The sequence below is a fragment of the Pygoscelis adeliae genome, unplaced genomic scaffold (genome assembly GCF_000699105.1).
Source record: "Pygoscelis adeliae isolate BGI_AS28 unplaced genomic scaffold, ASM69910v1 Scaffold242, whole genome shotgun sequence".
NCBI lineage: Eukaryota > Metazoa > Chordata > Aves > Sphenisciformes > Spheniscidae > Pygoscelis > Pygoscelis adeliae.
Window position 1 is genome coordinate 426,303 of NW_008824369.1, and position 12,354 is coordinate 438,656.

Consider the following 12,354-nt stretch of genomic DNA (forward strand, 5'->3'; position numbering starts at 1 on the left):
CCTGTTAGCCCTGCAGTCTGCCTACCACAAGCTGAAACCACTGCCTTGAGGAACTATTATTACAGAAATAACTTAAAAATACATGCATATATAATAATTAAGATTCATATTTTTTCATATAGTTAGCTGGTTGGTTTTTTTCTCAAATAGATTATAGGGGAAAAAATCTTTACATAAAGACAGTAAATGTTCAGAAGGAAAATACACATTGAGACGATTCAGTAGTTATGGCAAAGGATAAGAAGAAAGATGTCAAGAAGGCAGAAAAACCTGTACGTCTTCCTATTCCTGCACAAGATACTACAGCTGAGAATAGTTCAACAAAGCTGACAGATTTGCAGACTTTGGTGAATGGAGTGGAAGAAACACAGGGAAATCCAGTGATGTCAGATAAAGAACCAGAGGAGGTAGAGAAACCTCCAGTCCAAGATGTTCCTCAATACTACGAGGAGCCTATTCTTGCTCAAGTTATTGTAAAAAGGTATGCTTGTTACATCAATGAAGTCAAGAATTCTCATTTAAGTATCTCTGGTATACCCAGTGTCATACAAACATGGATTTGACTCTTGATTTGAGGCAGTGAATTGGGTTATTCAGAGCTAGTAGCCATGATACCTTATGAGACTGATACATGTGGAATTCTGCTGCCTTGCATCCTAGAGTGTTGCTGGTGCTCTCTGCTTGCCAAAAGCCTCATTCTTTTAGCTTGTTCATCTACGGTGAAGTTTTGTCCCAGTATACAGACAGTTGGTGAAGAAAATGTAGCTCTGTCATTTAATGTTCAGTTATTATAATATTAGCCTTTTAAACTGCCTGAACTGAGGAAACAGGTGAATGGTAGCGTTAACCAAATCCTTTGGTAATTCAAGGGGACTAATATGTAATATTTCACATACTGACCAGGTTGCCTGGTTGTAAGCTAGTAAATGCTACCAATGTGCTTTGTTTTCTTAATTGAAAGAAATACGGGTCTAAGGCAACACAACAATTAAGTGAAATATTACAAGGAAGGTGAAAAAAAAAAAGGGAAACTTTGTCGTAGCTTATATGCCTACACAAGATGTAACAACTGGCCTGGGTGTAGACCATGGTAAATCAAAGGTATTATATGTCTGTTGTGATTTAGGTCTACTGGCAGTGACTTGAAATCTTCATCTTTAGTTTGTTTTCCTTGTAGCTATGAAGGTGAAAAAGTCCATGGATTGTATGAGGGTGAAGGATTTGCATATTTTGAGGGGGGAAATACATACAAGGTGAGTGTATAAATCTAAAAAAAAAAAATAGTAGTGGATCAAGTTCTTTCTCTAGAACAGGCAGGCTATTTTAACATAGATGGAGGTTGAGCACTTAGAATGTGTAAGCATTGAAAGCTCTGTTGGTTTCTGGCATTAAAACTTCATTTGAAACTAGTAGTTGGAGGGGAATTAATATGTCATTATTTTGAAATCTTACAGTCACTGTAGGCTTCAGTTGTGGTAAGAATAAATTTGCAAATGATGCCGTTCTCTTCATTTTGAAGGGCATGTTTTCTGAAGGGCTTATGCATGGACAAGGGACTTACGTGTGGGCTGATGGAGTGAAGTACGAGGTAAAGTGCAATTTAACTTATAACTGAGCACTATTACAGTGAATTAGATGTGCAAATTCAAGGAATGTAGATTGTTGCAGTAATTGGTACGGCATGGGTGGCAACTGCAGAACTATGGCAGTGATTTCAATCACAAGCCTGACTTCTCCCAGATAGTTGGGGAACAGTGAGTCTTAGTTTTTTAAATGTTGTAATTTAATCTTTTAGGGAACATTTGTTAAGAATGTGCAGATGTTTAATGGCCGTTATACATGGAATGATGGCAGCATTTATGAAGGATCAATTAAGAATGGAGTTAGGCATGGATTTGGATTTTTCAGGAGTGGTACTCATCCTGTTTCTTACATTGGCTATTGGTGTAAAGGCAAAAGACATGGAAAGGTAAGTAAGAGCACCAAATAAGAGCATGGTCTTGGGTGACTACCTTATAGAACAGCAAGCACTCTTGTGGAAAGGTTTTGCAAAAATGCTTTGTGCCGTTGCATGGTCTTATGCTATGTAGAGATCTGTTTTTCCTAAGGATCTTCTCTGAAGTTGTGATTGCTAATTAAAACAATTGGGATGGGATCTTGTTTGTAGTGGAGGAGATGAATGGTATCCTAAAGGAGTAATTGGCCTATTATGTGGTTTGTCCTTTATGCTGCTCCAAGTAGATGATGACAAAGTCAAAACTGACGACTGCATCGGTAGCCATGTAACAATGACAGAACAATTAGCTTCCCAGTAATGACAACACGATCCTGCCTCCCAAATGTGTTAAGCAGACCAAGTATGATAATTACAATTAAGACTGCCTTATCTAGTGTAAGTAACATCTAGTTCCAACTTTTTAAAGGCAAGTAGTGCTTTTATGTGTCTCTGTTTTATGCATCCAGATTGAGACACTCTTCTGGGCCTGACATTTTGAAGACTGATGCTCAGCATGTGAGGAAGATCCATTCTAATCACATGGGTTTTTGTTCTGTGTCACTAATAAGACACTAAAATCACCCAGGCTGCTGTCGATGGTCACCAGTGCAATGGTCTGTCCAGTTTGTTCTGAGAGGAAGCTATCAAATAGACAGCACAATTAACACTGTAGACCTACTGTTGGAAGTTGAATTCTGAATGAGTCAGAAAACTGATCTACATCAGAGTGACTACTGTGATTAAGTTGTCGAAGTTAGCTCTCTGAAAGTATTTCCAAGGGGTTTGAAAAACATGAGACTTTGACGTAATGTAATACGATTTTTTTTTATTTTTTGTTTGAACACTTGGTCTTTTGTAAGGTCTTAACTAATATTCATCAAAAGAGGTTGCTTTTTTATTTAATTTTATCACTTCAGTTGCCTTCAGTACAGTGTCTCGAAGTGACCAGAAGTAAGACCATGATTACATGTGTCTTAGGTAATTTGTATGTGATGTTTTATTAATGTAGATGAATATTTAGGTATTTAAATTGACTATACTGTTTGTTTCAGGGTACCATTTATTATGATCGGGATCATACCTCTTGGTATTCAGGCGACTGGGTAAATAATGTCAAAGAAGGATGGGGAATGAGATGGTAAATGTGATAACACTTGTTCTTATCTTCATATTTTTTTATTTTACATGTTGTTATCATACAGTTTCTCCCATTGTTTAAAATGGATACAAATGCTACCGTTTCATACTAGTGTGTACTTTCTGCAGTGGAATAAATAATTGTACGAAGTGCTTTATAATAATCAAATAGACCTTCTCTATAGCTTACATTTTTATGTTGGTATATTTCTGCTGATCATTCCCACAAAAGAATGTCTAAAGACAAAATCCAAAATCAGCTTTGGTAAACCACAAATCAACATTTAAAAACAAATAAACACAATTGATTTGACCAGATGGAGCTGCTTTCATGAATAAGTGAATTATTTGTGGAATTATATATAAAAGAATATTTTGATTAGCTATGGCGAAGACTCTTTGGAAAAAAAAAGAACTGGTTAATATTTTTATAGTGATTTGTAAGTTAAAAATAGGAGGTAAACAGTGGGTACAGTCAAACCTCTGTATCCATGTCACAGTGAGCCAACTTTCAAATTAATGCTTATATTTAGCATTAATAAATGCTAATTTATTAGCAATTAAGTTTTGCATAAACCTTGCTTTCATAAGATCCACTCAGAATATACTATGAATGAGTCATTAACTTTTATTGTTTTCTTGCAGCTATAAGTCTGGAAATATCTATGAAGGTCAGTGGGAGAAAAATGTACGTCATGGAAAAGGAAGAATGAGATGGTTGACAGCTAATCAAGAGTATATGGGGCAGTGGGTGTACGGCATACAGGTACTAATTTCTTCCCCAGCAACCTCTTTAGTTCAGCATCTGTCCATTACTCTAGTAAAACTAGATAGGGAGTTTTGTGTAATATCAAGTGACTTTGTATGATTTTTGCCAGTTGAGATAGTGGAAATATGCTGTTTATTGTAAGTTGATTCTCATGTTAGCAATATTCAAATTTTTAAAAGGCTTTTGACTTAGTCTTACAAAATCATAATTTAATTGTCCAATGGAAAATACAAACTTTTTTCATTAAAATAAGTTTAAAAAGTTAAATATTTGTGACTATACTTAGCTTGAGATATGACTTCAACAGTGAGTATATGTGGCAGTTTGCTTCTGTGTCACCTGTAAAATATTAGACAACCCTGTTCTCTCTTGTAAAAGTTTTATGATGGAAGGAGAAGATTTCTGGCATTTTCTGTTCCTTCCGTTTATTATTCTGTTGGAAAAAGAATGTGAGCTACTTCCTCTGTCTCTTCACTCTGCATAAAATTGTCAAGGAGTCCAGCTTCTGGAACACTGTGGCTCTCTGTCTGGCATGGTGTTCCTCACCTGGCTTGTTCAGCATTACAGTCAGAAGGATTCAGGCAGGAAGGATGTCTTCAGGAGTCCTGTTGGCAGAGCTTGCTCAAGTATCTGTTGATTCGGTGTATCCTCTGGGCGCTTCTCCCGTGCACCTTTGTAGAATATGGTTCTATGCATGATTTGAAGTACTGCAGCTATCAACCGAGTGCTTTTATTTGAGAGATTTGCCAACAGTGACTCTTAAAGATGCCTAGGTGGTTCTCCTTTTTAAAAGTCTGGACCTGTAGCAATTATAGCTCTTCTGGAGATGTTTTTTGTTTGTTTGTTTTTCTTAACACAAATTTTTTTCAGCATGGATATGGCACCCACATATGGTTTTTGAAGAGAATGCCTGCGTCTCAGTATCCTTTAAGGAATGAATACATAGGTGACTTTGTAAATGGGGAACGACATGGACATGGGAAGTTCATATATGCCAGTGGAGCAGTGTATGATGGTGAATGGGTTTGTAATAAGAAGCATGGCAAGGTGAGTATTGACAAGTAGTAAGAAAAAACTACAGACAACACCAGAGGAGACTATTCTCCTCTGTGTAGTGGATCTCTAGATTTCTGTACAGAAAACTACATTCAATTTGCATTGTGGATGGAATCCCAACATAAAGGGCAGAGTCCACTGAAAGTGGTAGGAGTCCTTCCAAGGACCTTGCTGGGCCACAGATATGTTTCTGTGGTTAGATGTGTGTTGTGTGTATAAAGAAATAAGTTTTACTGTGGAGATCTTCAGGTGCATCTGATTTTTTTTTTTTTTTTTTTTTTTCAGTGGTTGGTCAGTACTTTCACTTTTATACTATGAGTTAACGGATTTCAAGCTGTCCTTGCACAGAGATGTTCTCACATTAACAGACTGTTTTAAAAAACCTGTGAGTGGAGTGCCACATATGCAAACTAAAGATTGCAAACAAGGCTTTCTATGTGTGTGTGGGGAAATGTTTTTTCCTCAAAATACTTCTCAAAATTAAACAGATATGTAGGCAATTCTTCATCCCAGCAGTGTACTTTAATTAACAGATGACAAAGTACTTTATAAAACAGGGTAGGAAAAATTATTTTGCTTTATTTTATCTCATATATTGCATTTTAACCAAGATTCTTAAAAGGAAATTTGATGGAGAGCACTAGAGTTATTTTTTTTGATCTTTGATTTATATTTATATTGAAATTAATCTGTCTATAGGGCAAGTTTGTCTTCAAGAATGGTCATGTTTATGAAGGAGAGTTCATAGATGATCATATAGTAGAAGATCCTGCTTTTCGAGTGGATGCAATGAATGCAAAAGAGCTGAATGCCATTTGCACAGGAAGTCATTTTGGCACTGGTAAGCAGCTTAAAACAAATTCTACAGTTCACGCTTTGTTGTTCCTTTTTATTATAATGTGAAGCTGTTCATACTTACTCAAGAGCCAGACATATTTCTTCAAAGAACTTTAATGAAGATGAGTTATCTTAATAATTAATGACTTTTGCTCCCATGCTTCTTGTTTCCTGTGCATGACACTTTTGAGTTGAGTGACACATTCACACTACATCTTGTAATGGTTTTTGAACGCTGTTGTCTGGAAGTTTCATAACCTATGTAATATCTGCATTTCCTTTTGGCTAGGGGTTGGATTTGACAAAATTACTCTTCAGTTGTTATGCTGTTGATTATGAAATCTCTACTCCTTGCTATAAAGGAGTCTATTATTCTCACTTTGAAGTCAGTAAGATAAGAAGGAATAACATATGTTTTATTTTCCCTGTGTGTGTGTATATAGATATATTTTAAACTTCATTTTAATTTGTTCTAATTTATTTTATTTGCATGGTAGAAAACATCACAATCATTAATGGCTCAGAAAATACTTCTATTCTGGGATCAAATATTGAGTTGGATATATCTTCACTGCTTGACTTGTTGCCAAGGGAAGAGAGATCTGAAGAAGTGAAACAAGTAAGAGCCTACTGTTTGATATTTTCGGTTTTCCTCCGCAGTGTGTTTCATATTATTTTATTTCTGGTTTACTTGTATTAAAGTAACTCCTTCCTCATTAAAGAATTATTTGAAAATCTGAAGGCCATGAAAACAGAAGGGCAAAAAGAATGAATAGACAGTGTTGCCTCTTTCTGAGCTTCCTCTAGAAGACAATAAAAAAAGATGTTAACGTATCTGGAAGGGCATTCAGCAACCACCTTTAGCTACTGTGAGGTTTGTCTGCTGACAGGCTAATTTATTTTTATCAGTCACCAAAAAATATGTATTATAACTACATTTGAGTAACGTTCTCATGAACACTTAACCAGGGATATGCTCTTTGAAGTTACAAGATCAAAAGCGTTACGTGCCCAGTTACAGGATCGATATAAGCTGATCCCTACTTGCTGTGAGATGATGCTGAAAACATATCCTGCTTTATTTAGGTAGAATTTGCTGTGTTGAGGCACATTACAGAACTGAGAAGAGTTTACACCTTCTACAGCGGCTTAGGCTGTGATCATTCTCTTGATAACACCTTCCTCATGACTAAGCTCCAGTTTTGGAGATTTCTGAAGGACTGCCAGTTTCATCACTCCAACATAACTCTTGCTGAAATGGATCGGATATTGAGTGGTTTGTATTTCTGTTGACTGGTGTCTAGAATCTAGGAATTTTAATAGTAAGCTGTGGAGAGTTGGAGTGGCAAGTTCTACTGATAGCTCAACTCTGGTAGTTAAGTGGCCCTGAGTGAGTACCTCTGTGCCTGTGAGTTCTCAGTGGATGCATTAACACTTCTCCAGGCACTTCAGGTGCTTAGGTGGGAAAATGCAAAATTAAAATATCGCTTAAAAAGTTGTTCTAAAGAGCCATCTGTTCAAAAATTGTATTCACCCCTGGTCTTGCCATTACTATTACATGCAGTTTTAAGAGATCTGAGAAAGATAAGTAGAAGAAACAAATATTTTTCTTCTCATCTCCTCCCCCAGTGCTTTTAACTTTGGTTTGCATGTACTATTTGTTTTTTCTCCATAGAGACAGTTAATCAGTTGGTTCCATTTAGACCTGCAGTGAGATGCATTGCAGTGTCCCTAGCGTCTGAACGGTTTAACTCTAACTTTGCTTCCCCTTTCATTCCTATATGCTGAGTGGATTCATGTCTAGAATGAGAGAATTTGTTAAGATTCACCTATAGGTGAACAGTTCTCCCTTGACCTGCTTGTTTGGAAGTGATGCTGTGGTCTGATTCTTCCAGGAGTGTTGTTACACTGTGATAGGTAGAGATGGAGAGGATAAGAAAGGCTGACAAGTCGATATGCCTATAAGCATTTTAATGTACGATAGCAATAGAGATTTATTTTGTCAAATTTTTTAGGTGATAAAACACCACTTGAAGAGATTCATTGTCCACATGAGACTTTACTGTTCAGAACATTTTTATCTTACCTTATTCGTCTAGCATTTCATATCTATCATGAAGAGCACAAGTAAGTTTAATCTTTTAGTGAAATTTATTTCAGTGTAATCAGTTTGAGTCTTCCCAGACAAGAGTATTTTTGTTTCAACTGTAGAGAGAAAGGTCCTTATCTGCATAAGTGTTTCTTAGAAATGATGTCCAGGAATGTTATTCCCGCTGCCTGTCGTATCCAAGGTAAGTAATGATATTTCTTCTGTGCTGTGCAGAATTCATCAATTAGTACCACATACCTCACAGTTTTATTGTAACTGTTATTTTTTCCCAATTAATTTTTAAAGGTATCTTATTTTCTGAAAAACGATGTACAGTTTTTGCTATGAGCTACATCGACAAATGCTGGGAAATATACAGAGCTTTTCGTAGACCGAGTACCAGACCTCCATTTGAACCCACAATGAAAATGAGGCACTTCCTTTGGATGTTGAATGTAATAATCTTTTTTTTTTAAATTTTGTGTGATTAGATGCACTTTATTTGTTCAGTTTATATAAGCATTTTAAAATACTCCCTGTGGCTTCTGCACAGTTGAAAAGGTAGGAGCGATGTAATTTGTACAAACTGTCCAACAAACATTAAAGGGACAGTTGTTCTTTAGAAATCATTTATGTACTTTTGCAGGATTGAATTCTGATTTTGTACTTGATAATTTCAAATAATCAAATCTTAGACAAATGTGTTTTAAGGGAATATAAATGTTTTTGCCGGCTTCCCCTCCCCACCCCCATCCTGTAAAATGTATATATGAAAATGTCTTACTGGTAGAACTCAGACTGGCAGCTTTTGGAATAACACAGTAAACCATTTTAATAATGTATTAATATACTGCAAGATGAACATGAGATTCTTTACTAAAATTCAGTAATTCAGGGACAGATCAAGATTACACTGAAACTAGGGAAAAATTCCCATTGATATGCCTGGGTTTTGGGTTACTGTCACTGTTTAAATCCAAGCCTTTTTTAATGAAAAAAACTAATAAAAATACCAGATGGCAAAATTGTAATTTTTTATATTTTTATTTATGAGCTTTCACAAGTTCTTTCTTAACACTATTTTTGCAGTCTAGGAAAAATTCCCATTGACTTCAGTAGGGCCAGAATGTCACTCTGTCATTAATTACGTATGTGGAAGTATCAACTTGAAACGACTAGAAATTTTGACACAGACTTTAAAGGGAGGTAGATTAGGTCTATGTGGGAATACCTGAAGTGCTGTTAACATGTAACATTTACTCTTACCCAGGATTTTAAACTTCTCAGTAAACAATTAACTGCTTCAAGACTTGTGGAAATACTTGTCAAAGATGGTCCCTCTCTACATGATAGCAGTAGTACCAACCTGGAGCAGGAGGTCTGTATGGAAAAAAAACATGTCATAGTTCATTGCTACAGGAACAATTAAAATTACTTTAAAAAATGCTGCAAATACTGTCCTATCTGCTAGAACAGGAGGAAAATGAATTAATTTATTCCAAAAAATAGAGTACAAACTTGAGCGTCTATTTTTGCCTTCCTTTGTTCTGCCTGTATCTTCTAGTTTAGCTCATGTACTTCTATGTTTTGCTTATTCTCTTACCCTTCTTAGTACAGTCTCAGCGTACCTGACCATACAGATAACTCCTTAAGAGTGCTGTAACCCAGAGGGTGAAATACTATTTCTAGGAGACTGCTGCTAGTAATAGTTCTGTCTGTGGGGCAGTTGCCTGACAATATGTGTATACAGTGATTATGCAGGGATGAATCTCAGCACTTCCAGCTGCTGAGGTACGCACTGGAAATGTTAAAATGGGTCAATAATTAAGATGCGAGCCCACTGATCCTGAAAATCTGGTGATCCAAGAAATCTGATTAGTGACGTGTGAAGTGCTGCCACCTCAACGAGGTCGAGTAGTGACTGTAGAAGACTCTTGTGCCACCTGACAGCTGGCCTGCTTTAGAGGGCTTTCACCCTTAAAGAATTAGCTCTTACTCAGTGATGGTCTATTGTAAATGACATACTTGAATTTATTGTTTTAAACAGTTTCTGATAAACTGAAGACACAGTCTAAGTCTTACTAAGGGATTCATTATACACCCATTCTTAGGGTTTCTGGAAGCATCGTATGCAATTAAACGTTTTAGGTAATAGCAATAAATGTGTGTTATTTGTTTGAGAAATTTTTGTAACTCCACATACAGCAAAAATCTATGCAGTATTTTATTTCAATATGACTTGTGTAAGGTGTAACACAGTATATCACTTCCTGAATTTTTTGAGCTTTGGCTGTTTTCAATTTTTTTTCAGAAGAAGGGATGTTTGAGTAGATAAATGAGACCAGTGAGGCTTCACAAACAATCACTTTTTGAGTTCTTTGCTTGCTCAGGTACATATGACCACTAATGAAGGGATTTTGCAAAAATGAATTAATCACTGTTTGTTTTACTCTAGTTGGTTTTTCTTGAATTTGTTGAAGCTCTTCTTCATTGTGCATTGGTGTATGTTACCAGTGATATGATTAAGGAGCAAGTAGATCATGATCATCAGAAAAGAATTAGCTTTAGGACCGAGGGTCTCTCCGAGGGAACCACAAATGTGTCTCTGTACCCAGAATATTCTTTGTCCCAGGTAACATTTATCCAGACCTGTTAAATATTATTATATGTCCACTTAGAGAGCAAAGTCAGGCCCTGTGAATGTTCTATGTTTCCTGAACATAGAAACCAATTTCTTTTTTTTGCATAAACAGTCATTTGATTGGGTCCTTCTGCTTTTTCTGTTTCTTGCTACCTTATATTGTTAACATCAGTGTAGACAGTTTTAACACACTTGCACATTTTCCTAGATAACTAAAGTACACATAAAGTACTTGCAAGTCTTCTGGTGTTCGAAGGGGAATTGACAAATTGGTTGACTGGTGGAAGATATGCCTCTCCTGCTTTAAGTTGAATGTCTAAAATAGCCCTGTAAAAATGGCTTTGCAATTGTTGTATGTAGCAAGACTTGCTGTTTCTCAGCAGTTAAGCTATGCTCTGTTTTTGCTAAACTATTGAATAAGGATTGTGTAGGTTGTAAGATGCTGCCTGTGACACTGGTGCAATTTAGATGCACAGGGTAGTTGAAGGCATGACTTAAAATTGTTATTATTTGGAATTACGCTCAAGATGAAAGTATTTTTTATTAATTCAAAGAGCATTCACAAACACCTAATTTCAGTCTCTGTAAGCCAGTAGTGCCACTGAACACCACCACTTCCCATTCTCTGGCCAATTGTTCCCATCCTATGGAACCCATTCCCTTGCATCACTGCAAGCATTAATGCAGTTGCACAGTGAAATGGTCCTGTTATAATAGTCAGATTTTACAAGACTAAAAGAAAAACTTAATTTGAAATAGTGAAGGTAAAATTCTTGTGTTTACTTTTTAGTGCACTTACAGCAGAAGTACAATTGGTACACACATGAATGATGACATTTCCGAGGCAGCTGAGCTTTACGCTTGTTCATCATTGTCTCCAAGCAAAAATGTCATATCACAAGACGAAATAAAGAAACATGAGGTATGTAAAAAGCCCACACTGAAAGATGGAGCAGAGAGTTTGCAATTCATGGGTGACAGAGTAGCCAAGGTAGTTTTAAGTTTTGAAAAGGGCTAGAATTTCACTTAACATTAAATACAATGTGTTCCTGTGCCTGGATCCATATATGAGTCTAGAAGCAGTGCATTTCCATTGCTAACAAAGCATATGCTCCCACACATACTCTCAGCTATTGTTATTTAGAATATTTGGTAGTATCTTCTACATTAACTAAAACAGTGGTGAATAAAACTACTGTTTTATCTTTATTTGCAAGGTGGGGAGTGAGAGGCTGAGAAGTGGGCAGAGAGATTTAGAAGCACTGCGGAAAGTAACTAATACAATTCCAAAAAAGCTTTTCAGAATTCTTCCAGCAAACTTTTCACCTTCACTGCCTTTACAATTTTGTACCCAGTGTATGACTATAATGAGATTCCAAGAAGAAAAATGGATTGTCTTACCCCTGTGATTTCAGGGTAAGATAGTAAGGATTAATGTTTTGTACTGGAATTGTGGAAATCAGACAGAGAATTTGGAAGCTTCCTGACTTTTAGAAAATATACCAACACTTAGAAAACAGAATTGTGTTTGACCTGAGTTTTTGTGAGACTTTTACTGTCACTTATCTGAAAAGACTGGCATCACCAGGCTGCAGAAGATGCTTGGGATGACAGTTGGAAAGACTTCAAAGCATCCTTCTTGGATATACTCTTGAATGTTGTTCTCTCCTTTTCACTCTATATAATTCCTGGAGTGTATTCCTATAGTCAGGAATAGAAATTCATTATTGTTTCCTCAGGAGCAGATGAATAATAGTATGCAGAGCAACATGTAAGAACAGAGGGAGATGCCTAAGAACAGGAGCTTTCATTCTCTGTACTTCTGTCTT

At 36.3% G+C, this 12,354-nt stretch overlaps 1 protein-coding gene across 1 annotated transcript in view; it reads left to right on the forward strand.

The window, feature by feature from the left end:
* Window positions 1-227: 227 nt before the first annotated feature.
* RSPH10B (radial spoke head 10 homolog B (Chlamydomonas)) overlaps window positions 228-12,354 on the forward strand; it is a 24,284-nt gene continuing 12,157 nt past the window's right edge. Inside the window, exons 1-15 of the mRNA XM_009319994.1 lie at window positions 228-481; window positions 1,178-1,253; window positions 1,520-1,588; window positions 1,796-1,969; window positions 3,049-3,134; window positions 3,779-3,899; window positions 4,773-4,949; window positions 5,658-5,799; window positions 6,293-6,414; window positions 6,882-7,071; window positions 7,811-7,922; window positions 8,007-8,086; window positions 8,191-8,339; window positions 9,155-9,262; window positions 10,340-10,516. Coding sequence (XP_009318269.1) covers window positions 228-481; window positions 1,178-1,253; window positions 1,520-1,588; window positions 1,796-1,969; window positions 3,049-3,134; window positions 3,779-3,899; window positions 4,773-4,949; window positions 5,658-5,799; window positions 6,293-6,414; window positions 6,882-7,071; window positions 7,811-7,922; window positions 8,007-8,086; window positions 8,191-8,339; window positions 9,155-9,262; window positions 10,340-10,516 — 2,037 coding nt within the window. The remainder of the gene's footprint in view (window positions 482-1,177; window positions 1,254-1,519; window positions 1,589-1,795; window positions 1,970-3,048; window positions 3,135-3,778; window positions 3,900-4,772; window positions 4,950-5,657; window positions 5,800-6,292; window positions 6,415-6,881; window positions 7,072-7,810; window positions 7,923-8,006; window positions 8,087-8,190; window positions 8,340-9,154; window positions 9,263-10,339; window positions 10,517-12,354) is intronic.